Raw genomic sequence first — 26,716 nt, 5'->3', positions numbered from 1 at the left:
TAATCTGAAACTACTGAAAATTTCAAGGAAAAATATTCATAATTTGCCTCAAAAATAAACATTTCTTCGAAGGAAATTTAGCAACTCTCGAATGTCCGTACGGCGTTCTTCCTCATCGGGCAGAATTGGTGCTTGAGGATGGGACGATGAGAAAATGTTAAATCTTTCGTTCATTGTTGCAGCCTGGAGCCTCTGCGGGGTTACCAAGGCGAGGACATCGAGATCCAGCTACCACGCAACATGACTGTGTACGACATCGACTGGCTGGCCGTTTGGTGCGTCCAGTACCGGCACAACTTCGGACACGTCTACATCCCCCATGACCTGGACGTTCCGCCGGCCCTCGGACAGACCAAAATCACCGTAAGTAATCAGGGGAACCAGGGGAACCAAGGCAACAAGAAGAAAAGGCGAAGACCCACCACGCCCAGACCAGTCGTCGACTGGTTCTGGGGCCACTTCTGAGAGCATCTCCAGTAGGAGTCATAATCAGTTTTTTCTTGGAAAAAAGAATTAGATGGCACTCTAGTACCTTTATACCCAGAGTTGCACAGGAAAAAAGAAACACATTGGATCTAGAGTCCAGACTCTTAAAAACATCGACAAGAAAAAATACTTTTGATTCAATCACATTTAAGCTTAAATCAAGAACCTAGCCTCTTAATTTGAGCGAATTTCCTTTTGATTTAAGCTTAAATCTGCTTGAATCAAGAATCCTTTTTCTTGTCAATGTTTTCAGGAGTCTGGACTCTAGATCCAATGTGTTTTTTTTCCAGTGTAAGACATCTCGATTATCAGCTGGCCTGGGCTGGCCATGGTGTCACAAAAGTGTGCACCCAAACGAACGATATTGAGGGATAAGGATAAGGTATCCTGCGATGTCTGTCATCCAAAAACAACAACAGAATTCGACAGAATTTGACAAAAACTGTGTAATACATATAAATCGTCTGCCCTCGTGGTCTGAATTCATTTTCACGTAAATTATCACATTTATATAACCTTTTTAGCCTTTGTTGCCTTTATTTTATGCATTTATGTATTTTTTTTAGATTCTCAGTTTGAATAGAATAATTCCGGTTTTTTAGTCAGAATTGTGGCAACCGTAAATTGACTCGCGAGTGAAATCCAGATTTTTCGTGTTCCTTTGTTCGACGGAATTTCCCTCGTTCCCTAGTCGAGAACAAATATTTAAATCAATTCTAACAGGCTCACTTTGGGCAGAGCGTGGAGCAGGGAACACGTGCTTCTCCGCAAATCCGCAATTCTCTCTCCTTGTCACGCGTCACTTCTTGCCAAATTTCCAAAAAAATGCGAATTTTTTTAACATGAAAACATTACGCATTAAATGATATCTTCTCAAACGAAGCATTGGCGGATCTAGAAAATTTGCAACATTGTTTTTTTCCCATTTAAACCTATGGAAATGTATCGATTCTTAGAGGGGCCAGGTGTTCCGATAAGAATCGATTATTTAACATAGGTTTAAATGGGGGAAATTCGGTGTTGCCAAGTTGCTGGATCCGCCTCTGAAACGAAGAGAATCTTAATGGAACGGCAGGAACTACCGTTTTCCGGTAACTCACGCGCTGACGCATTTTGTCAGTAATTCTGTCGGCATAAATGGATCGCTTTTACCAGAAAGGAACCAGTGCGATTACAGTGTTGCAAAAATGTTGCTTCTTCGAAATTTTCTAAAAATCTTTCAGAATAGAAGATATTTTTTGCTTCTTACCAAATAATTGTTAATTTTAAAGGAAAATAACGGTGTACATTTTAATGTGCATATTTTGAGTACACTGGAAAAAAAACCGCTTGGATCTAGAGTCCAGACTTTTGAAAACAATGACAAGAAAAAATTCTCTTGATTCAATCGGATTTTTGCTTAAACCAAGAACCCAGCCTCTTAAATTAAGCGGATTTCCTTTTGAATCAAGTAAAAATCCGATTGAATCAAGAGTATTTTTTCTTGTCATTGTTTTCAAGAGTCTGGACTCTAGATCCAAGCGGTTTTTTTTCCAGTGTATATTTTTAAAAGGAAAGTAAAAGTTGTACGATTTTGAAAGTACTTTAATCGCGTCGGTTCTTTTTGCCAAATGCTATCCAAATATACCATATCTTACATTGATATCGAAAAAGTCTCTAATTTAACCGATCATGTACTAATGCTATAAACGTAACAACCATTAACGATACAACTTATGAGAATAGGAATAGGACAAAATTTTCCAATTTAGAACCACAATTCCTGGCCCAGGTTAGAAACAACGTATGCACCATTAGTATCCCTATGCACAAACGTATTTTTAGTGTTTTTACAGATGATCCAGAAATTATAGTTCCGAATCGCAAAAAGTAGTCCAATTATACAGCTAATTTTAACCAAGATTCCTAGCTCATTTAGTCTAAATTTTGATGGGATTTACTTTATCTTGAAGACAGTGTCAGATACAGCATGTGTTAAACTCGGGAAAAAAAGATAATAGAATATCTTTTTAATATTAGAAGTTTATCGATACGATTGATTAACTAGTTTAATATGCCGTAGAACCACAAAATCGTCATGGAAATTGTCAGACATTTAAGTTCAATTTTGGAAAAAAAAATGCTCGTAAACTTAATTTCACATTTTCTTGCTCTGCCTAGTACTTCGACCGAAAACTGTTCAACCCCAGAGTTAGGATATATGAGGCATTGGGTGCAGAGAGGGTGTATCTTGATTGCGGTGCTTCAAAATCTCTACGGCTACTTTAAATTTTAGAGAGGAAACTATTGGGTGATATTTCTGAAATTTTTCTTTTTCAACATTGTAGAATCATTTAGAAAATTCAGTAAAAGTTTCAACGAATTTCAAAAATTTGCTTTAATTATACTGGATGAAACGTTAGCAAAGATTCATAGACACCATAACCAAGAAATGCCCTTTTTGCACTCAGAGCCTCATATACGAGCTTAGTTAGAAAATACCTCACCAAGAAACTTATTAATTTTTCATGCTCTTGCCTATAATTTCTCCATGTTATTTATTTTTAGTAAATTGAGAATTTCTTCATACGCAGTAATTTATTTGTATTGATAGTAACCCACTTGCCAGACTTTTCTAGCTTCAGGTGATCGGTCACTTTAATTTTCTGCCGTATAGTATAAATGCGTTTTGATTTTATTTTAGAATTATTTTATTCTTTTATAATTTTGTAATCTCATAAAACATAACCGGTGTGCCTGGATGACTTTATTTTTCTTATTTATTGTCAGCTTTTGGTGGTCAGAACTTTTTTACCGAAAATTAAAATATGAAAATTATGTCTCTGGTGTATTTTTTGAGCAACAGTGTCACCAAAAATACCCTAATTTGACTTGTTGGCCACAGGAGGGTTACAGTTTAATGCTAAATTTATTTTTCATTTTTTAGCTGCAAACAAAGCTCACATCAGTCATGAGTCACTGTTCTCTCCGTATTTATTCATGTATGTAGAAACTAAGTTTAAGAGTAAATAAGTAACAACTCTTAATTTTAATGTCATTGCCTACTAAAAAGAAACATAAGAACATAAAACATATTCAGAAAATAATTCATTTCTAATGAACGTATCTCCGCAAACAAGTTGAGTTCAGTTCTGACCGCTTGAAGCTGATTTTTAAGGTGCTTTTGTTATTTTGGGTATTATTTTTTATTTTTGTACACGTTATTATTTATTTGGTTAATACATCTTTTTATTTTGTTTAGTCATTCGTTTTATTTATACTGCCTGCTTCATTTTTCACCTTCGCTTTGGACACTAAAAGCACTTGTTATGGCTGCATCTCCTTTGCAACACCTGAACTTCTACAGCACAACTGCTTCTTAATTTGACCGACAAGTTTAACACATGGCAAAGAAGTCGTTATCAGAAGCTCCTGCAATGATTTAATTTTTGAAAATGAATAAAATTGGCTTAGCTTCACCTTCCATACTGAATATATTGAAAAGAGTTAATTGAACATCATGAGCACCTTTCGGGCAAATCCCATCATCAGTGATAATACTACATAGTTCAAAGCAAAAAAAACTACCAGGTAAACATGCTTAAACTAAAATATTACAAATATTAAAAAAACAAATAGATAATATCAAAAGTACAGTATAATACATCAGAAAAATAATAAAGTGATTCAACATCCGTAGAATATAAATACTTTGACAACAGCGACAGTGACAGCGAGAAAAGGGTAAAGCTAAGCCAATTTTATTTTTTTTTCTTTCAAAATTTACTCCTTGCTAGTATTTGCAAAAATGTTTAATTTAATTTTTGGACTGGCATTATTACTATAGTCCGCCTCTAATGAACCGTTCTCAAGACTATTAATTTTTACAACTTCACTTCATTGACGAACTTGAGTTTGAGTTTGAGCACACCTCTAAGGATTCCGTCTTCACTTCTGTTTTTTCCCTCTACCCTCTGCCGCAGGCTCTGGGTTTCTTCACCCTCGCCAAAACTTTTTTTTTTTTTTTTAGGCGACAATGAGATACAGCGAAAGAGAAGGGTGTACCCACTTTAGATGCCATCGTTTTAATTAACTTTCCGTTTCACGCTGGCGGAGAGGGAGGGGAGGGAGAAAGCTCGGCGCTCAAAAGCTACGTTCAAATAGAATTTGAACCACTAAAATGGCGTGGTAAAGATTTTTCCACATCATATCAAATAATTCTTGGTATTATCGACTGTTAAATTTGGAAATCAGAAACAAATTGTTGTGATGCAGGAGTTTTCAAACCCTTCTTGATCTTCTTTGAGTCAAATTTAGGTGTAATTTAAGTTTAAAGACAATTAGGAAAAAGATTTGGTATCAAAATTTAGTTAAATTTCTAAAAACCACTAATGTTGTGAGGAAACAAGAAATTAAAAGCGACAAAAAAGACTATAATTATCTGTAGAATGCACGTGAAATATGCGACGTAAAAAACTAAAATCACACATGGTAAAGGTATGAATCAAGTAGGATGACGAAACAATCATGAAAGTGGAAGATGGTGTTTTTACGTGAAAGAGGGCAAAATGGGTTTGGCAAAGCAGATATGTTAAGAGTTTTTATTGTGTCTTTGGACTTTAAACTTTTTTAATATTTTCCGACTGATACTACCACAGATACTTTAAAATACGTCCACAAACACTCAACCCTCGCAATTGTTTCGAAGAAGAATAAAAGTAACAGATATCATAGCAAATATAAAGGAATCCTATCATATGCCTAAATGGTCCAAATGGTCTAAATAAACAAAGTATAATTAAAATACGATTACAGCGTCCATTTCTCAATTTTTGAGGAATACAACTTACCTCTGTTTTTTTTTCTTTTTTCTTTTTTAATGTCTAGATGCTTGATTTTAGGAGCGAATCAAGCACGTTACCTAAATGTAGTTTCCCAACGTGGCCACGCATTCAAAATTTTACCACCTTTTGCCCTGCTCAAAACTAATTGATAATTAAGCTTCTGCAGTATAGTAAAGTTAGCTGAATATTTCTCAAATTTTGACGCAGTAGTAAATAGTTAGTCAGTCAGTTAGTTAATTTATTTAGAGACATTCAGCAACTTAGGCTATTAATGTCTTCACAAAGAGTATATTCTGAACGTAGAGTAGACCTCATTAAAGTAGCGTCTCTGTTGTCAAAGAGGGGAGAGTCAGGTCGAAGGGCCGAGAAAAGAGACCTTTACGCACCAAAGATCAAAGGGAGTATGGTTGCAATACGTACACTTGAAAACGACTTACACCTAGCTTGTTAAATCAAAGAGTAAAGTTTTTATTAATGTTTGTATCCCCTAAAATTCCATGTTAGGTTTATTATATCATTGCATGAAAAATAGTTCGTTCTTACGATTCTTCTGTATGAGGCTCTGTATAACAGTCAGATCTGCTTCAATACTATTTCGAATAATGGGTTCTCATCTGCACTGCCGTGCTAGGGAAGAACGCCGTATGAACATTCGAGCGTTGCCAAATTTCCCGTGATAAAATCTGTATATTTGACAAAATTCATGCAAATTTTTCCTTGAAATTTTCAGATATTTTCGATTAAATTGTGTACGAGATTGTCTGAAAATTTGAGAAAATAATATTCAAAATTTTCCCAGTAATTTAGGTATTTATCGTAGGAAACTTGGCAACGTCTGAAAGCTCATACTGCGTTCTTCCTTAGCACGGCAGTGCAGACGATTATCAAGAAATCATGCCTTCGTGCATGAACTGAACTAAATTCTGCTGCAAGGGACCATTATTTCAGCAGACGCGACACTGGTAAATACGTGCGACAGCTTAGTGCAGTCGCTGAGAATGAGGCAAGCCGGCGCGCCTTCAATTTTTTGAACGCAACACGGACATCCGTCGAGTACGAATAGTTGCATCCTCGCGCCGTGATGTGAGATGGAAGAGCGCAATGCATTTACATACAAAATCAATCGTTCTAAAACAAGTTTCCTTGTTAGAACTCCATGCAAAACTCGTTGGAGACATAAAAAATGTAGCAGTCATGAGTTAAATGAGGTATTAGCGATGGTTGTTTAGTGTTTACCTGAAAATCAGCGAATTTGAACGCCCTGTTCGCGAAAAGAATAATACGGCAGTCAATGGAAGTCAACTCAATCATTGAAAATAAACTTATCATTCGGCAAATAATTACACGAAAATTCCTTCCTTTTTCTGATACGAATTATCTACAATTTTAACGTTTAATGAAGATACAGCACATTAAAATTATGACCGCATCGTAAATCTTTTACTGAGCTAAATGAAGTACCCATTTTAATTGAGTTCTCTTTAATCTTTTGCTGAGTAGGGTATTTGATCCTAAGAGCAAAGGAAGTGCCAATTTCTCACTTGCGGAACTCTTTCGCAATTTTAAAGCATCACTTTTTTGCGCCAAACCGAATGATGTCATCCGGCACCAATCAGAAGCGAGTACGGGTCTCTACGACTTACATCAAATATCTTCCTAATCCTTGTAAATGAAAACAATAGGAGAGTCGAAACTATATCTTCAGAATCAAATTTGCAATAAATCGATTGATCTGCCGCTGAAACTTATGGGAAAGGGTTTATAAACAGGGTGTTCGCAGCGAACGCCTCAATAATCGAGTCTGTGCCACAGCTTCAAATGGGAAAATATCGATAATCGATCATTCTGCCGTGCTAAGGAAGAACGCCGTATGAACATTCGAGAGTTGCCAAATTTTCTTTAATAAAATGTTTGTTTTTGAAGAAATTTGTGAATATTTTTCCTTTAAAGGATGTGTCTCATTTAGGAGGGATTTTGGTCCTAACTTTGGTCGAAAATCAAAACAGCTTAGAATAATGTCATGTGTGGTCAAATGGACCCTTAATCATCTACCCTGTGAGAACTTGCCTTATTTGAGGTGTTTTTGAAAGGGTTTTGCCTGATTTACCAGCTCAAAGTAGTGAAGTTTTGCAGTTTTCTCGAATAATTGCTCATTTTTGGTCCTAAATTAGATTGTTCATGTATGAGCACAAGCGACTACCACTTTCTTCTTTAAATACGTTGTATTGGGTGTACTAAAGATTAACATGTTTGAAGATAGGTGAAAAAAATTCGAGGGAAAATAGTCATAAATGACCAGGAAATGAAGATGTTGCATGAGTGAGGAATTTGCAATTTGATTGTTGATTCTTACGTAAAAGTTCGCGAGAAACACGATGGTGCCACTGGTTTTCTCTGAAATCAACTCCCAAGCTCAAAAAAGCTCTCAAGTTGAGGCCAAAATGGAGGGGATATCCCACGCTATCCTGAGAGTCCACCTCTACATCAAGACAAACCCTCCATGCAAAGATAGGGAGCAAATACATTGACAGGGCTGCCACTTTATTTGAGGACTCTAAAACTGAAAAAACTTGGCATCTCTGCTAATGTATTTGCTTCCTACTTTGAATGGAGAGTTCGTCTAGATGTAGAGGTGGACTCTCACGGTAGGGTGGGATACCCCCGGCCATTTTGGCCTCAACTTGAGAGCGTTTTTTGAGCTTGGGGGTTGATTTCAGGGAAAACCAGTGACACTATTGTGTTTCTCGCGAACTTTTACATGAGAATCATTTAGTCAAATCGCTAATTCCTCATACGTGCAACATCTCCATTCGTGATTTTTCGAAGGAAATTTGGCAACGTCTGATGGCTCATACGGCGTTTTTCCTTAGCACGGAAGCACGGAGAAAGCAGAAAAAAATCCCTATCCGGCACCAGGGGCGCGACCATCCTTGACGGAAGCGACTCCAAAGCGTGCGACTTGTCACAAAAAAAGGAGCGGGCGGAAATGAGGGGGAGGGGGAGGGGGCGGGGGCGCAAATCCACCCTCAAGCCCGGAGCGCGTTAATATCCTCAAATCGAGGGGGACATCCCTGAGCCCTCGCGCCCTTCCGGGCCCTGGGCCTGGCCCCGGACGGACGCCCCCTCCTAGGAGCAACAGTTCCGGAAAATCATATTTCGTTTATTTCGCCCTCGCCCGCCCTCCCCTTCCGCAGTTATTACATGCTATCGCTCTCGGCTTTGTCGCGACGCCCGCTTGAGATTCCACCCTCGCACCGCGTAGCAGGTACAAAAGCGTCTCCGGACTGTTTTTTATCCGGGTTTCTTTCTTCCTTACATTCTCTCTCTCTTTCTATATTCTCTTTTTTCTCTCCCTCCTCTCCCTGATCTCTTTTCCTTGACGTTTTTCTTCTCTCTTTTCTTCTCTCTTTTCTTCTCTCTTTTCTCCTCTTTTTTCTTCTGTCCTTTCTTCTCTCTTTTCTCCTCTCTTTTTCCCTCTCTTTTCTTCTTTCCTTCCTTCTCTCTCTTTTCCTCTCTTTTCTTCTCTCCTTCCTTCTCTCCCTTCTCCTCTCTTTTCTTCTCTCCTTCTTTCCCTGAGGCCTTTCGGACTTGCGTCATCATCAATATTATGAAAAAGTTACTTTTAAAGTATTAATACTTACTATCACTTATTACACTTACTTATTATACTTTTAAAAGTATCAATTTTAATTTTACTTTCATTCGTTTATACGTTACCTTTTGGGCAAAGTATCACAAGCCGGGATGTTAGAGTTTTTTAGCCAACATGCGTAAAAAGTTCAGCTTAAAGCTGAAATCTCAATAGAGAGGGAAAAAGCTCAAACACGAGCACAATTTTCCCTCAAAGAGATGAAATATGCTGTTTGGAGCAACACTATAGTTACGTCCATTCAGGAAGGCAACTGCAGACGCGTTTTGGCCTTGTTGGACCAATCCTCAGTGCAGTGCAGCCTCATGAATTGCCTGCCAGCAAGCTCGAGAGGTCGTGAAAACCAGCCCGAGACTTGGGCAAGCGGACACGGCGGCAAGTAAACTTGCGTAAACTTGTGTATCACAAGCCCTATGCGAAATTTCAAAATTTCCGCCGCCATTTTATTTTTTTTACAGAGAAATTGTTGGTTGCATCCGTTTGAAAATTTCAAACAGATTCATCCAACAATTGACAAAACACCTCATTTGGTATGGTCATGTCCAGAGAATGGCAGGAGACAGGTTGCCGAAGAAGGTCCTTGACTGGGTTCCTCCTGGGAGAAGACGCAGAGGGCGCCCAATGAAAGGTTGGAGGGAAGGGTTTGAAGCGGAAATGTTAAGGTGCTCAATCCCCCAAGATTTGTGGTTTGAAAGAGAGCAGTGGAGGTTAGGAGTCGTAGAGCGCGAGGAAGTGCTGTGAAGCGACCTTTATATATATTCATCCAACAATTTCTCTGTAAAAAAAGAAAAAAGAAAATGAAAAAAAAGTTAAAAAATGTAAAAAATGAAATGGCGGTGGAAATTTTGAAACGTCTTATGACGCTTGTGATGCTCATGCCGAAAGGTGATAAATAATGGTGGTTCTTATGGACTAACGGGTGAAAATGATGGCCTAACTATCGGGTCCCTCTTGAGTTGTCGTTAGTTAGTCTATCACTTATCTCTTGTGTCCATGATTGCAATCGCCCTGTTCCACCCATAGGATCGCTCTATCTTCCCTTTGTGTTCTCTGCGTCTAAAGCTTACATTATCAATATAAATAATCGGTTCGCTGATAAGAGTTTGGATCAAAGTCGCTGAATAAACAGCTATTCTCAAAGTCAAATCTATCAACTCGGAACGGTGAGAGTCGGATTTGGAACGAAAACAACATATCGATGGCCAAAGTGCAAAACCATATATCTCCGTTGCTATGTTCCAAAATTTTTGCTCTTGTTTCATTTTCTCGAAGAGACACAAGCCTACCTTAAAGGTTGAAATGTTAACAGATTGAAACTACGAAGACAAAAAATCAAGGAGGTTTCCAAGAAATTAGGATGACTTGTTTCTCAGAGAAAAAATAAAGAATGACAGGAAGTCCGCAACGTCACAAGCGGATATACGCGGTTTCGCACTTCGGCCCCCGATATTTTAGACACTTAAATAATAAATACATGGCAATGAAATACACTGTATTGTATTCTGATAAAAATTCCTACTCGCATGACCTTTAAAAAATGTATCGTTCATGGTTTATTGACACATTGTCTGAGGCTGCATTGCATTATAGTTTGCATTTAATGTGTGAATATCATTTCTTAATCAAATACCTTGATTGAAAACGAGCAATTATTGATTCATTTTTCAATTTTTTTCATGCCTCCAGCCACCATGGTGGTATAGCCCGGTAAGAATGTCTTTGATATGGTATTTCTTTTCTCTACATTTAAAGGATAAAAAGACTGATTTGCCAGATAGCAAACTTACAAAACGTGATTAAAAAACTAAGACATAGTGAAGAGTAATCCAAGATTTTTGGTGTGAGTTTCTCTCTGATACTTCACCTTGGCAATTTCGTATGACTTAACTTTTCATGGATCTGGTCTGTTGCATGCTAGATATATTTAAGTTAGAAGATACACGTAAGAGATAAAATGACACAAAAATCACGATAGTCACATTAAATAAGATATTTTAAAATCCAAAGTGCGCAGATCGCGGAGTTAGGAACACGTTTTTTTGAATTTCCCGCGTCGGAGGCCAGTTCTCACCCTGTCTGGAAACAAGTGACGGAAACTTCCTGCGATTTCCGGTGATTTCAGTTACAGAAATTGACAATTCTAAGCATAATATTTTTTAGATCGCTGAAATACAATGTAATAACTTAAGACGTGGACCACTTTCAAGATCACGTTTTCTTGTAAGCAATACAAATGAACAACAACGAATCGGCAAACTTCTGGCATTTACCGGCAACCATCATTGCCGCCTGAAGTTGTCGTTTGCTCGTTTCCGGTGAATAGAAAACTGCCCTTGGACGCGGGAAATTTGAAAAATCGTGTTCCAAACTACGCAAAATAGCGCACTAATGAGTGGATGTCAGACATGTTTGATGTGACCATCGTGACTTTCGCATCATTTAGATCCCAAATATCCTACTCTCACGGCTGTACACCTCATACTTGCGGAGGGCCCGCATTTTATTAAACGCGTTTTCAAATGTTGCTAGATTTCTACGCACAAAATCGGGCTGACAAAAAAATTCAACTGTTATTTTTTCTCCTAATCTCATGCAAAAATCGAAAAAGTTTTGGACAAAAAATGCGTCAGAACATTCTTGTAAAAACCCGGATTGTTTGAGTAGATTTTGCAACCTTGGAATGGAGTTACGTTCCCTCATCCGGGAAACGACAATATGTTATTTGGATTGTATTTTGCAAAAAGGAACCAAGAGCATTTTAATGTTGCTAGGATTGTGCAACTTATATTCCTTATAATAAAATTACTGAAACCTCGCAAAAAATTAAATTTACTATGGTTATTTTCGTCTCGAATTTTATAGTTTATTTCGACTAAAGATAAAACTTGCATAGATCAGTTAGTACTTGCAAGGTAAAAAAAGTTGCACAATCTTAGCGACATTGGAACGCTGGTGGTTCCTTTTTGCAAAATGCAATCCAAATAAAGTCCGAGAATATTCTTGCAAGTTTATCAATGAACTTTCTATTGTTAAAAAATGCAAGAACTTACAACTACTAGAAAAGCTCATCAGTGGCGTGGCGTGCTTTACGATATATCGATTGATACGCCACTCAAATCTATGAAAAAAGATCGATTATCAGAGTGTTCACAGCGAACACCTTAGTAATCGATTCTTTACCATAGCTTCAAATGGCGAGATATCGATAATCGATCATTCACGTCACGCAACTGAAGCTCATTTAGATTTTTTTTTTTTTTTTTTGTCAAGATAAGTCCTTTATTTAAGCAAAATTGATAACAGAAAGTATTTAACAACATGGTAATAACTATAGTAATAAGCTTATTTAGTTAAGCTTTGACTATATTCTACCGCTTTGAGGTTCTTAGTAACGGTATATTTGTCTGTTTGGGACGGTGCAGACGAGTAGCACTACAGCCTCAAGCGGGGGCGGAAGCTGGAACGAAACGGAGCTGAGCAACTGCCGGGAGCTGATACCAGATCGCGTCCAAGTCCAGTGGGAAGTCCAGGGCGACTCATTGCTTGTCCGCGTCGCCGCTAGAATGGGCGACAGTCACTACGTCGCCTTCGGCCTCAGCGGTGACGAGAACAGGTAACACACGCTATCATAACTTTTTCATAGCTCTCTTTGCTTCTGGAGATGGTCTGAATTGCTATTTTACATTAGCAGTGAAGAAAAAAGAGAGAGAAAAAAAAAAAAAAAAAAAAAAAAAAAAAAAAAAAAAAAAAAAAAACACTAAGAAGTGGCCCGAAACTGTATGTAACAAGGTGGAGAAATGGTGCTGGGTCCACATAATTTCGCGGGGAAATCAAAGCCAAGGAGTTCCAAAAATTAAAATTAGAGTCAAAATTATCTTCCCCCTCAGTTTCGTACTGGTGCGCATTAGAGCTCAAAAATAATTTTGACTCTAATTTTAATTTTTGGAACTCCTTGGCCTTGATTTCCCCGCGAAATGGTGTGGACCCAGCACCATTTCTCCACCTTGTTACATTAGCAGTGATAGCAATCACTGTTTTTCGAAAATAGCAGTTAACTGGGGGATCAAAAGTGCAATAATATTCTAAAAATCCAAGAATGCGACTTACATTTTCATAGACAGGGTATCATAGCAACAAATTAAAAAATTATCACATCAAATAAAAATTCCGTCTAAAATAATGCTGAAAATGGTCTTATTTTGGTGTTTCAAAGTTCAACAATGCAATTTTTCATTCAAAAATCGCAAAATCAATAGCAGGTGCTATTTGAAAATCACCGTAACTGCTTACGCGATCGCGGACCCACAGTGGCGTAGGAAGGGGGGGGCCAGGGGGGGCCTGGCCCCCCCCAAAATTGGAAATAGTATCATCTGGCCCCCCCCAGAAATTCTGGATGGTGCAAAAACACCATCTTTAACGGTAAGTCTCTGTCGCCGTGGCCCGTGAGAGGATGCCACTAAACATTCACTGAACATTTATTTCGCAATTTTCACACAAATGAGTGGTTAAAAGTGAGAAAATAAATGGAATAACCTGTTGAATGCAACAATTTCAAAGTATTTTAACCTTAAAATGCATAAAACTGGGTGAATTTTATGCAGAAATTGAAGGAAGATTAACGCCACAAGTGCCTCGAGATGCGCTCAAATAGAGTTAAAATTTCAAAAATTTTCCGGGGGAGGCCCCCCGGACCCCCCAGGCCCCCGGTGGTGGGGGGCCAGGCCCCCCCCAGCAAAATGGCCTAGCTACGCCTATGCGGACCCATCTCTCTTTGCTTCTGCTGCTGTTACTTCGAGTACCTCTGCCGTGATATCAAAGAGAGCAGTAAGTGCAAACATGAAGTTTTGAGAAAACGGGCTCAGACCCGCCCAACACAAAATATTGCTTCAATATTTTCGCAATGTTCCAAGACAATATTGTCGCAATATTGTTGAAAAAACACTCTTTAAATATTTGTTCAATATTTTAAAAACATTTTTGACAACATTTTCAGAATGTTTTTGCAAAAATATTGTTTGAATATTCTAGCAGTGTTTACAAAATATTTAATTTACAATATTGTTAAAATATGTTGATGTGTATAGTAAAAAAATGTTTCAAAAATATTTTAAAATATATGTTGCTGCAATATTTAACAAAAAATATTTTAAAATTATTTGAGAAATATTAGTTTAAAAATATTTGTTTAATATTATGTTAAAAATATTTTATAAATATTTTTGTAATATTTAAAATTATTTGCTAAAATGGCAAAAAATGGTTTGCGATTTCTGCAATTTGCTTTTTTTGCGAAAATGCCCACCCTCGTGGCAAGAACGACAAAACAATTTGCAACAGTGGTAATTTTATTGTGCGAAAATGGCAAACTATACTTTTGCGAAATTAACATCACTAGTTTATGCTATTATGGCTAAAACTTTTGCTAGATTTTCAAAATGTTTGCCAAATTAGCGTATGGTTTTGCTCTGTTTACCAATTATTTTGCGGAACTTACTAAAATCAATCGCTATTTTAGCAATCTCAATATTGCGATTTTGCCTACCTCATAAATTGCTTTTTTCACAAGATATATTGCGAATTTAGTGACATTTTTGCGATTATAACAATTCAAAAAGCTATTTGATTGTGCAATTTAATTGTGCTGAATTAGCAAATTGTTTAAAATTGCTGAATTTGCAAAATTATTGTTAAGTTAGCGATCTCATTTTGCGATTTTCTCAATAGCAAAATACAACCGTGTGCGCGCGCCCTAGGAGCCGTTTTTGGTACTTTTGTTCTTTTCTTATAAGATAAGATAAGATATTTTATTCAAGAAGTAAAACATAAAATAAAGAACAACATTAATCTCCCGGATCGGACCTAAAATTAAATTCAACTGATAATAACAGAAAAAAGAAGGGGGGGGGGGGAGAAAAGAAAAGACAAAAAGAAGGGGAAAAAAATAAATAACATAACATAAATACATCGACATAAATTCAAACTAGAAAAATGCTCAAATAATTAAAACTGGAAAAAGACGCAATTATAAAAACAGTAATTTGGTAAAGAAAAAAATGAGAGAGAGAGAGAGAGAGAGAGAGAGTTAAAAAAAAAAAAAAAAAAAATGAAAATTTGAAATACATGAATAGGAATATGTTGAGTACAATTAATAAAAAATTTGAAACATAAATTACAGGATGAAATAAAAAATAATAAATAAATAATAAATAAATAGTAAATTCTGGTAAAATATTATAAGAATCCGTCAATAAACAAACATATTACGGACTCAGAGGCCTGCGATAGTTAAGAGATTGAATTTACGGGCCCATCTACATCAAGCCTGGCTGGTCTGGTGGTAAAGTACTGGATTTCGGAGATCAACTCCATCCCGAGGCGTGGGTTCTAATCCCGACTAGGACGGCGCGGATTTTAAGGTAAGTAATAACTCTACGATTCACAACCTGGACGCATATGTACATTAGAAAGAAAATTAGTACCAAAGGTGTCTCCTAGAGAGCGCGCACACGGATATGGAATATGTGCCCTGCTCGCAATATTTGTGCAATATTTTCGAAATATTTTGGCAACATTGTCGACAATGTTGCCAAAATGTTGCTGACAATGTTGTCAACAATATTTTTAGGTAGGACCCTCGCATATTGCTGCAATATTGTGACAATATTGTGACAATATTGCAGCAATGTTTTCGGAAATATAATAACAATGTTGCTGCAATATTTTGGAAACATTTTCGTGTTGGGCGGGGAGACGCCTGACCGGAAAATTTTATCGAAAAAAGTCTCCGTTCTTTGTCAAATTGCCCTTGATCGACCAAAAGACTCTTAGAAATTGTTTGGATGATTAAAACTCGATAGACTTGATTTCAATTACTTACAGAGGGTATGATTTGACGTCAATTCGACCCAGAAAGCTCAGAATTGAGGAAGATATTGAGGTATATAAATTTAAAGGAACTGTATCCATTCTGACATGAAACCTACGATTCATCAGAATACAGGCATGATAGGGCTTAAGTCAAAGTGAATTATATTCTTTTGAATTTAAATTCCAAAGTCTTAAGACGTCTTAAAATTCCATGTCCTACATTTTCAAGTTTCAGGTTTTTATAATCGCATGTGGCAAGTTAAGGCGATGAGCAAATTGAACAAAAAATGCATGTAGCTTAATTGAATTACATTTTGCGATAAGGAACCAGTATTTCTGACTCATTTTAGAAACAACACACATTTCATTGGTTTTCTTATGCAGATAGTTGCTTTTCTGGGAGAGCCAGAATTCCAAGTCTTACATTCTCAAGTTTCAGGTTGAAATAATTGCATGTGGAAATTAAGGCGATGAGAAATTTGAACAAAAAATGCATGCAGCTTTAATGAATTACATTTTGCGAGAAGGAACCAAAATTTCTGACTCATTTTAGAAACAACTTACATTTCATTGGTTTTCTTATGCAGATATGTGCTTCTGAGAGAGCCAGAGACAGAGGCTCCTTCTTGCAAAATGTAATCCAATCAAGCTACTTGCATTTTTCGTTCAATTTTCAATCAATTTAAGGTAATTCGTCAAGCTCAAGTTACGTGGTCGAACTGGCATGCGATATATCGCATCTTCTAGGTCAAAAATCTCGGCAGATTTTGAAATTTCAGCAAAAAAAAGGACGATAGCCCCTGCGCATGAGCCTAAAGAATCATTCTAAACCCAAAAATCGGCAAAATTCAGAGAAATGAAAGCAGGATAGTGTTTGGAAAAAAACCTCGCATTCGGTACAGAAATCGATAGCTGAATCGAATTCGAGGTTTTCTTCCAAACACTATCCTGCTTTCATTTCTCTGAATTTTGTAGATTTTTGGCAGTGGCGTGGCGTGAATTGCGATAGATCGATTGTTCTGCCATTTGAACCTATGGTAAAGAATCGATTATTAAGGTGTTCGCTGTGAACACCCTGTTTATCGGTCCTTTTCCATGGGTTTAAATGGCATAACAATCGATACATCGTAAAGCACGCCACTCCACTGATTTTTGGGTTTAGAATGATTCTTTAGGCTCATGCGCAGGGGCTATCGTCCTTTTTTTGCCTTTTTTTTTTGTTAAAAATTCAAAATCTGCCGAGATTTTTGACCTAAAAGATGCGATATATCGCATGCCGGTTCGGCCACTTCTTTTGAGCTTGACGAATCACCTTAACTGTCGATATTTTTTTTCGTGAAAGGGACTCTACCTTTTTGATATGACGCTTGACGTCCCGTTCCAGGGCCTCGATGCTGGGCGCGGACGTAGTGATCTCGTTCCTGGACCGGGACGCTGGGGCCTTCCGGGCGGTGGACTACTACCTGTCGGCGACGGCCCAGTGCGACGGGGCCAACGGCGTCTGCCCGGACGAGCGGATCGGCGGCCGCGACGACGTGGAGCTCGTCGCCGGCGAACGGCGCAACGGCGTCACCGTCGTCACGTACCGACGCCCGCTCCAGACCAACGAGCCAATCAACGACCGCCCCGTCACCCTCGACCGGGAGGTCGTCGTCATCGCCGCCATCGGGCCCCTCAACGCCCGCCTCGAGGCCAACGCACACGAGGCTGAAGACAAGACCACAGGTGAGTCCCATCCAGAGACCAAGAGACCCTCCGCTGGCCTCTTCGTGACAAGTGGAAACTTTTACTTTCGGGGATTTAACACTACCTTATGCACCGTTTTAAGGGAGCAACAGTCATCACTCTTTTTCCGGCTGCTGACCTAGCTACATGGTGGATGATGAGCTTCGGGTGACGTCTTGAGCCAAACAAGTTTCCCAAACTTCGGTTTGTTTTGGCTTGTTTGCAAAACGAAACCACCAACACGTTGTTCAACATCAACCATGTAGGTAAGTCAACAGTTGATTGTTGAAGTACCGAAAGTAAAAGCTTCCGCAATAGCCGAGATACGAGTGGAGAGTCTCTTGTCTATGGGTGAGTCCCATCCAGAGACCAAGAGACCCTCCACTGGCCTCTTGTCACCAGATGGCAGCTTTTACTTTCGGGGATTCAACGATGGAGATTTTGCATTTGTGAGGAATTGGCGATTTGATTATTGATTCTTATGTAAAAGTTCGCGAAAAACACGATGGTGCCACTGGTTTTCTCTGAAATCAACTCCCAAGCTCAAAAAAAGCTCTCAAGTTGAGGCCAAAATGGAGGGGATATCCCACGCTATCCTGAGAGTCCACCTCTACATCAAGACGAACTCTCCATGCAAAAATAGGGAGCAAATACATCAGCAGGGTTGCCGTGTTTTCAGCTGTGGAGTCCCCAAATAAAGTGCCAGCCCTATCAATGTATTTGCTCCCTATCTTTGCATGGAGGGTTTGTCTTGATGTAGAGGTGTACTCTCAGAATAGCGTGGGATATCCCCTCCATTTTGACCTCACTTTGAGAGCTTTTTTTGAGCTTGGGAGTTGATTTCAGAGAAAACCAGTGGCACCATCGTGTTTCTCGCAAACTTTTACACAAGAATCAGTAGTCAAATCGCAAATTCCTCACACATGCAACATCTCCATTCTTACTACCCGTCGTTTCATTAATTATAAAAGCACGTACATAACTTTGATTTCGCATAAATTGTCTCACTTTCAAAGTCCTAATCCTTAAAGACGCTTGTTTACAATGCGCTTTCGGCCATATTGGTTGACCTTTCAAATGCATAGGTTGGCAGTTGCACTTTTCTAGTGATTTTCGTTTTACACGTTGTCGCCCTTTTAGGACCTGAGAGCTACATAAATCCAGTTGTTCATACTATCCCTATAAAGGTCTACTCTATCATGAAACATGCACATGAGATACTAGGGGCCATTTAAGGATTACGTAGCGCACCTAGGAGGGGGAGGGTTGAGCCATCGTCGCGGTGCGTCACAAGGGAGGGAACCCCTGTTCAAGGGCAGCGTTACGTGACGAATCCGAGCCGGCGACAGGGCCTTTGAAAAAGACATGCAAGAAACGTACGTATTCCGAAAACAGCACGGAAAAAAATTAAAGGTTGATTTAGCATTAAAATTGTTAAAAAAAAGTCCATCGAGCTCCATATGCTGATTTTACAACACAAAAATGTCAACTCAACATCTGAATCTGTTCATGTTGCTATGGGCGTAATTAGCATTTTTAAAAGTTAGCATTTTTTCAGATGAAAAATCAGCGTTTGAAACTTGTCGACATTTTTTAACAATACAGTAAATGCTAATTCAACATTTAATTTTTTCCCTTGAATATTCAAAATAAAATGTTTCTACCGTTCAAGAGACATAATTCGATCGCACTTTGCAAAAAGGAACCAGAGTCATTGCAATGCTGCTAAGATTGTGCAACTTCATTCTTTGCTATAAAATTACTGAAACCTTGAAAAAATATGAAAGTTACATAATAATATTTGTCTGAAATGCATAGTTTTTAGCGAGTGAAATAGGAACTGTTATTGGATAATCAGGTTTCTTTTTCCAAGGCAAAGGAAGATGCACAATTTTAGCAACATTGCAATGCTCCTGGTTCCTTTTTGCAAAATGCAATCCAATTTTAACAGTGGCGATTCCTGCCCATTAAATTGAGGGAAGCTGAATGGGCGCATTGGGGGGGGGGGGGGGGGGGTGCGGTGCCCCAAACAGATTTTTATTTTCTTTAAAAGTGAGTTTTATTTGAAGTATGAAATATTGAAGTTACTTTAATATTTCAGATGATATCCGGATAAACTTTGGATCGCAGAACGATCAGACGTGCACGTCTTCACTGTTCAACCAACCAGAGGAAACTCCTGTCGAAGCATGGCCACCGATGAAAATCATCGACGAGACCGTATTTACAGCCCGCATCGGACCCACCGGTGGCAAAAGAGGCTACACACCCATAACAGGTTAACACATCAATAATATCTCATCTCTCAACGATTGTATTCCTCGTTTCCGGTGAAGGAAGTAGCGAGGTTTCCTCCATCCCCAATCGGAAATTCGAAACGCCTTCAATACTACGCTTAGGCAATATATATTGATTGCTCGAAGTTAAAGTTGCCTACACGGCAATTTGAAGGCGATCGCCTCTATTTCAAAAATCTAAACTGACATATGGTCACCCTCTGGCCTAAGTATCACAAGCGCCATGCGACGTTTCAAAATTTCCGCCGTCATTTTATTTTTTACAGAGAAATCGTTTAACGGAGCTGTCCGAAAATTTCACTGAATTTTCCTTGTGCTACTGATAAAATTCAGTGAAATTTTCAAATAGATTCAACCAACAATTTCTCTGTAAAAAAATTATAATGGCGGCGGAAATTTTGAAACGTCGCATGGCGCTTATGATACTTTGACCGGGAGGTGACGAAATGTGCATTCAGCGTTTTAATTTTTGTAACAACAACACTGCTTGATTGCTTGAGGCTAAAATTGCTCACAAGATAATTTGAGGGCAATTCGTCGCGTTGCTCCTCTGGCATTAGGGCGTTTCTTAGTTACTAAGTGAGCCTTGTTTTACATATGAATCCATGCTTTTTAGGGCTTAAGTGAAAATTGAGATACGCCCTTTCGCCAGAAGCTAGACGAATTGAGTCTATCTTGAAAAATATAACTGAAATTGCTTACTGACATTTTCATTTTTTGATTTTGTGATTTTGTGATTTTTGTGTGTGGTTGGTAGACAATGCACATTGTCTGTACGCTAAATAGTGACGTTTTTCAAACGGCCTAGCTAATTTTGTTTTTGAACTTATGAATTTAAGGAAATATTTCAGAGCAGTACCTCGAGACTTTTTTCAAAATTGAAAGTCTGCTTCAGTAACGTTTGTAAAAATAAGATATTTCATGACTCGCAGAAAACGAGGCTACCTTGAGACTACACTGAAAAAACGAGATTAGGGCTGGGCCCTAGAATTGCTTCACCTCCACCGCCACAGGGGCAGGCCCTGCGTGGGTAAGGCCCAGCCCTACCTGGACAGGGTCTACCTCTTACCAGGTAGGGTTGAACCCTGAAGCAGGTAGATTTGGGCTCTACGCGCGCCAGGCCTGCCCCTATGGCGGAGGAGGTGAAGCAATTTTACCTTCCCGGTTAGGGCTGGGACCTTCGGTGCAGGTACCAGCCCTAAACTCGTTTTTTCCGTGTAGAGAGAAAATTCTTGTATCAATATTTTTTTCTTTTTATATTTTAATCTATGAGGAAATCTCTTAATTTTTTTATATTAAAAGTAAACTTTTCAAACGTGGCATACGTGAAAAAGACTGTGAGTCAGATTACTTAACGATACTAAAGTGAAATAAGTTTCAAAGTTTTCGGAAACAAAGTTTAATTTAAAAAAATACGGCATGTTTATACTTACACCAAAATAAAAGAACAACTTAATTTGGGGAAAAGGCTGCAAATAAAGTACAAGGAATAAACAAAACCCGGAACGTTTCAAAAAAGTTACAATTTCATTTTCAACCGGAAAATAAATTAAAAACAAAAACGAGCCGTCGCTACGCTGTTATTGCGAGACCGAGACAGTCTCAGTCTCAGTCTTTGGGGCTCTCAGATTTTGTTTATTCTTTGTTCTTTATTTGCAGCCTTTTCCCAAATTAAGTTGTTCTTTTATTATGTGTATTTTGGCTGATTAAGTTGTTTCTCATTCTAACACCAAAATTTTATTTGAATTGAAAATTGAACTAAGCTTAGTCATATTTTTTGCATTTTTGACTTATTTGTCTCGGTCCGGCCACTTGAATCAGCTCATTTAGATACCGTTTGAATCTATATTGCAGGTCATCCATCTTGGGGCATTGCTTGGTACATTAATGACAAACTAATTCCTGAGCTGTATGTGATACGAGGAAAAACATACATTCATCAAAAAAATACGAAATGTTTATACGTACTCCAAAATTTTATTTTAATTAAAATTGAACCAAGCCTAGTCATATTTTCTGCGCTTTTGATTCATTTGTCTCGTTCCAGCCACTTGTATCAGTTCATTTAGATATATACTGTTTGAATCTATATTGCAGGTCATCCATCTTGGGGCATTGCTTGGTACATTAATGACAAACTAATTCCTGAGCTGTATGTGATACGAGGAAAAACATACATTCATCAAAAAAATACGAAATGTTTATACGTACTCCAAAATTTTATTTTAATTAAAATTGAACCAAGCCTAGTCATATTTTCTGCGCTTTTGATTCATTTGTCTCGTTCCAGCCACTTGTATCAGTTCATTTAGATACTGTTTGAATCTATATTGCAGGTCATCCATCTTGGGGCATTGCTTGGTACATTAATGACAAACTAATTCCTGAGCTGTATGTGATACGAGGAAAAACATACATTCATCAAAAAAATACGAAATGTTTATACGTACTCCAAAATTTTATTTTAATTAAAATTGAACCAAGCCTAGTCATATTTTCTGCGCTTTTGATTCATTTGTCTCGTTCCAGCCACTTGTATCAGTTCATTTAGATACTGTTTGAATCTATATTGCAGGTCATCCATCTTGGGGCATTGCTTGGTACATTAATGACAAACTAATTCCTGAGCTGTATGTGATACGAGGGAAAACATATACATTCATCATCGAAGGAGGGAACGACCCCAGTAATCCAGCCCGATACCACCCGTTCTACATCAGTGACAGTGCAGAGGGTGGCTTCGGTCAGAAGAAGGAGAGCGAACAACGAGAGCAGCGTGTGTTTGCAGGGGTCAGCTCCGATAGCGAGGGCTACCCCGCCCCAATCGCAGGTTACAACCCTTGAATTTTATCCATTGGCTGTAGATTCATAAACTATCAAGAGAGGAATAGAAGCCCCCCCCCCAAAAAAAAAAAAAAAAAATCCATCGAACGAAGGGATTCAAGTTACCGAAAAAAAAATTCGATGATTTTTACCAAACCCTTCGGTATACAGTTATTCGGTGGCACAAACCTAAATATTGGGTTTTGTGAACCGAACGGCATTACGGCGCTTGGAACACACGACCAACCGAGTTCGGCAGGGTTTCACCGAACAATTAAGGTCTAGTTACACGATCAAATTCCCGTCAAATTCCGATCAAAATGATGACCAAGATGGCGGTCGAAAGTTATCTAGATTGATGAGTAAAATTAATTAAAACAGCGTGGTGATTGAAATAAGCATGAAATAAGCACGGTTGTGTGGAAATCAGATGAAGGATGCGAGCCCCACAGCTCCATCATCTACCATCAAATGTTTGCAGGCCGCAGAAATTTGATGGTAGATGGTGCGCACCAGTCACCATTTGATCGGAAATTGATGGAAATGGACCACTAGACAAAGTACGAATTTAAACAATTTAATACATGTTTCTTAACCAAAATTTCACCTAGAACACGATTCACACAACCAAAATTACTAAAACCAACTCCTAACGAAGATATTAACGATTTTATTTCACATTGGTTACGAGGAATTTGAACTGCCCGCTCACAAGAAACTCAAAGCTCTACGTGAGTCAAATCGCGCACTACAACGGTTTCAGCAAGCTTCTCAATCGAGCAATGTTCATTTCCCACCATGTGTTTTTCAAACTATAAGTAATTTGCTATAGCTGAGCCAAAGCGTCAAGATTGAGGTTGCCAGATTTTTTTATCGCAGAGACGTTCATGATAATGTTTAGCGAGCGATGTGAATCACGTAGAGTATTGAGTTTTCATGAGCGGGTGGTTTGAATTCACGCATCAAGAATCATTAAATATCTTTGTAAGGAGTTAATTTCGGTAATTTTTGTTGTGCGCATCGTGTTCTACGTGAAATTTTAGTCAAGAAACATGTATCAGAATGCTGAAATTCGTACCTTGTGTAGTGGTCCATTTGAGCGTGTAACCAGCACATTGGTGCTCTGGGTTATTTTAAAGACTCTTTTTCATTCATGTTTTAAATACATTAAAGCATCACCAGGGAAAATTTCAATTCTAGGTTGACTTTAAATGGAGCACTGGAGCAGGATAGGGGTAAGGTATAGATTTGATCGACATTTTAAATCGAAAGAAAAATAAAAATGTGAATCGAATGACGTGAACCGGTCGACAAAATTCGATTAATTCACGGGTTATTCGATCGATTTACGGTTGTATATCGAATCTGTGTCGATCGGTTCCCGTTTTTGTTCCTCGATCGAATCAACACCGGGTTTTTCATCATGTGTCGATCAAATCAGTGTCGATCGATTCTTGTTTCTCTTTTTCGACCGATTAATGTCGATCGACACACCCTCCCGTTCAAATTGCATGTAATGCTACACGTCTGATGACTGAATTGGTTGTTTTTCAGCGGGGCGTTACTGCGAGTGGACGCACAAGACCATCGACCGCTCCATGCAGACGCCGACCTTCGAGGAATTCTTCGAGACGCTGCGTCTGGAATGCGAGGACGGAGAGCCGGCAACGCTCAACTGGACCGTTGCTCCCGAGACACCCAGCCTCGTTTACTATCAGGTAAAGCTCAATGAAAAAAACACTAAGAAGTGGCCCGAACTGTATGTAATAAGGTGGAGAAATGGTGCTGGGTCCACACCATTTCGTGGGGAAACAAAGCCAAGAAATTCCAAAAATTAAAAATAGAGTCAAAATTAAATTTTTGAGCTATACTGCCGTGCTAAGAAAGAGCGCCGTATGAACATTCGAGAGTTGCCAAATTTTCGCCGATAAAATTTTCATTTTTGAAGAAAGTTGTGAATATTTTCCCTTGCAATTTTCAAGAACTTTAGGTAATATTGAGATCAAAAGGATGTGAAAAATTGGAAAGAAAACATTCATAAGTTCACCGGCAAAGTCGTGTTTTATCAAAGGAAATTTGGCACCGCCTGAAGGCTCATACGGCGTTTTTCCTTAGCACGGCAGTATAATGCGCACCGGTACAAAACTGAGGGGGGAGAGTGTTCAGCTCAGGCAGTTTGCATTGGAATATTGAGTTGGAGTCACGCCGAGCCGAGAGATCTATACCGGTTTGGGCCTTATCAGACCTCATCAGCAGATCACACTCGGCAGTGAACCCAACCTAACATGCCGCAAAATCCAAGACGTCCTAGCCTAACCCCTCAGATTCGTACTGGCGCATTAGAGTTCAAAAAATTTAATTTTGACTCTATTTTTAATTTTTGGAATTTCTTGGCTTTGTTTCCTCGCGAAATGGTGTGGAACCAGCACCATTTCTCCACCTTGTTGTACAGCTCAACTTCATATCCATTCCATGGCTCAAATGCCAAACCACCTATCTCCTATGCGGTGTTTCAAAATCGCCGCTTCAAAACAGTCGAGCTGAAGTGCTGACCGACGTGTCCATATTTTTCACCACAGACCATTACACTGCCTAAGGAAGAAGGCCGTATGAACATTCGAGAGTTGCCAAATTTCCTTCGATTAAATGTTTATATTAAAGGAGAGCTATAAATATTTTTCCTTTAAATTTTCAGAATCTTTAGATGAAATTGCGAACAAAATCATCTGAAAAATTGGGAGGAAAATATTCATAAGTTTATCAGAAAATTCGTGTTTTATCGAAAGATTTTTGGCTACGGCTGAAGCTTCATACGGCGTTCTTTCTCAACACCGTAGTACAGTAACATTCAGTTGTGCAATTCTACGAAAGTGTATTATTGTTTCCTTATGCGTTTTCTAATGAATGGGAATTCACACTTCATACATCGAAAAACGTTATGTGCCGGTCTGGAGTTACTTTTAATAATTTTTCTGTCCTATGTGAAATTTCGATGCAAAAACATGCGTCATACAGCTAAAATTCGATCGGATCTTCGATTCATAAGGGAATACAATAGGTATTTCTTGGCCGCAATGATTTTTCTTGCTTCGACAAGGAAATTCCGCGCCTGGCTCTACGTCAATAGGTCCCGGGTTCGAATACCGGTAGTGGCGTCAAAGTTTCTCGAAACTGACGAGTTAATCTGCGGAAACAGATTCTACTCGGCCTGAATATCTGAAAATTTGAAAAGCCTGGAGCATGGATGTGCCAATCCCTCGATGTCTACGGACAATAAAATACAGTCTAAAGTTGGTTGAAGGTGCTACACACGAAGGTATTAAACCAGCAGAAAAAAAAGAAAAAATAAAACAAGAAAATTTTAGTGCAAACAAATAAAAAAGTAAGAAATAAATAAAAAACAAGGAAGCATGCATTTTTTTCACAAACTAATTGCGGTAGGCGCACGCATTGTAAGACAGTGAGTTGTAATTTTTTTAGTCGTTACTTGTTTTTTTTTTAAAGGAATATTATTTAAATATGAAGTTTTTTTTATTTTTTTCGAGTTTTATTCATTGTAACTTCCAATCAAAGGAAACATATACAATTATCATAAGTTAGAAATAATGTATGGTAAAGCAACGACTGGTTAATTGCTTATTATCATAAAATTAAAGAAACTAATCCGAATACTTAATTAAGATTAAAAAGACATTCATAAAAATCAAATGGGTGAGATGAGTGAAGATCTGATGTAGTGAGAAGATCGTCTTTAAAGATGAGAAATAAGTTATATGCAAGTTGTTTAAAAATCGGAATCAGCGTTAGTGACAAGCTCCCAGGGCTTTTTCCTCTTAAGTCTCCTAATTTCTTTATTATTTATTTAACAATTTAATTGCAGTTTCGTTTGGATGACGATGTAGCCTGTCTTCGTATCTTTGCGGAATTTTTTGAATATATATTTAAAAATAGATTCTATCCTTCAGTCTCTATGGATGTTGTTACGCATTTTCTCACAAAAAATAGAGGTTAGGCAAGACAAGAATAAAGGAAAATTGATGGAAACG

At 38.3% G+C, this 26,716-nt stretch overlaps 1 protein-coding gene across 2 annotated transcripts in view; it reads left to right on the top strand.

Moving 5' to 3' along the window:
- LOC109036724 (protein Skeletor, isoforms B/C) overlaps positions 1-26,716 on the top strand; it is a 155,483-nt gene that overhangs the window by 110,248 nt on the left and 18,519 nt on the right. Inside the window, exons 5-11 of one of the 2 annotated variants that reach the window (XM_072303976.1) lie at positions 183-363; positions 10,645-10,665; positions 12,381-12,571; positions 17,210-17,550; positions 19,652-19,828; positions 22,423-22,677; positions 24,225-24,388. In XM_072303976.1, the coding sequence (XP_072160077.1) occupies positions 183-363; positions 10,645-10,665; positions 12,381-12,571; positions 17,210-17,550; positions 19,652-19,828; positions 22,423-22,677; positions 24,225-24,388 (1,330 nt within the window). The other variant, XM_019051084.2, reaches the window with a different exon arrangement.

This window comes from Bemisia tabaci, chromosome 9 (assembly GCF_918797505.1).
Source record: "Bemisia tabaci chromosome 9, PGI_BMITA_v3".
Lineage (NCBI taxonomy): Eukaryota > Metazoa > Arthropoda > Insecta > Hemiptera > Aleyrodidae > Bemisia > Bemisia tabaci.
The sequence above is the reverse complement of the archived record's forward strand: the minus strand, read 5'-3'. Positions and strand labels throughout refer to the sequence as shown.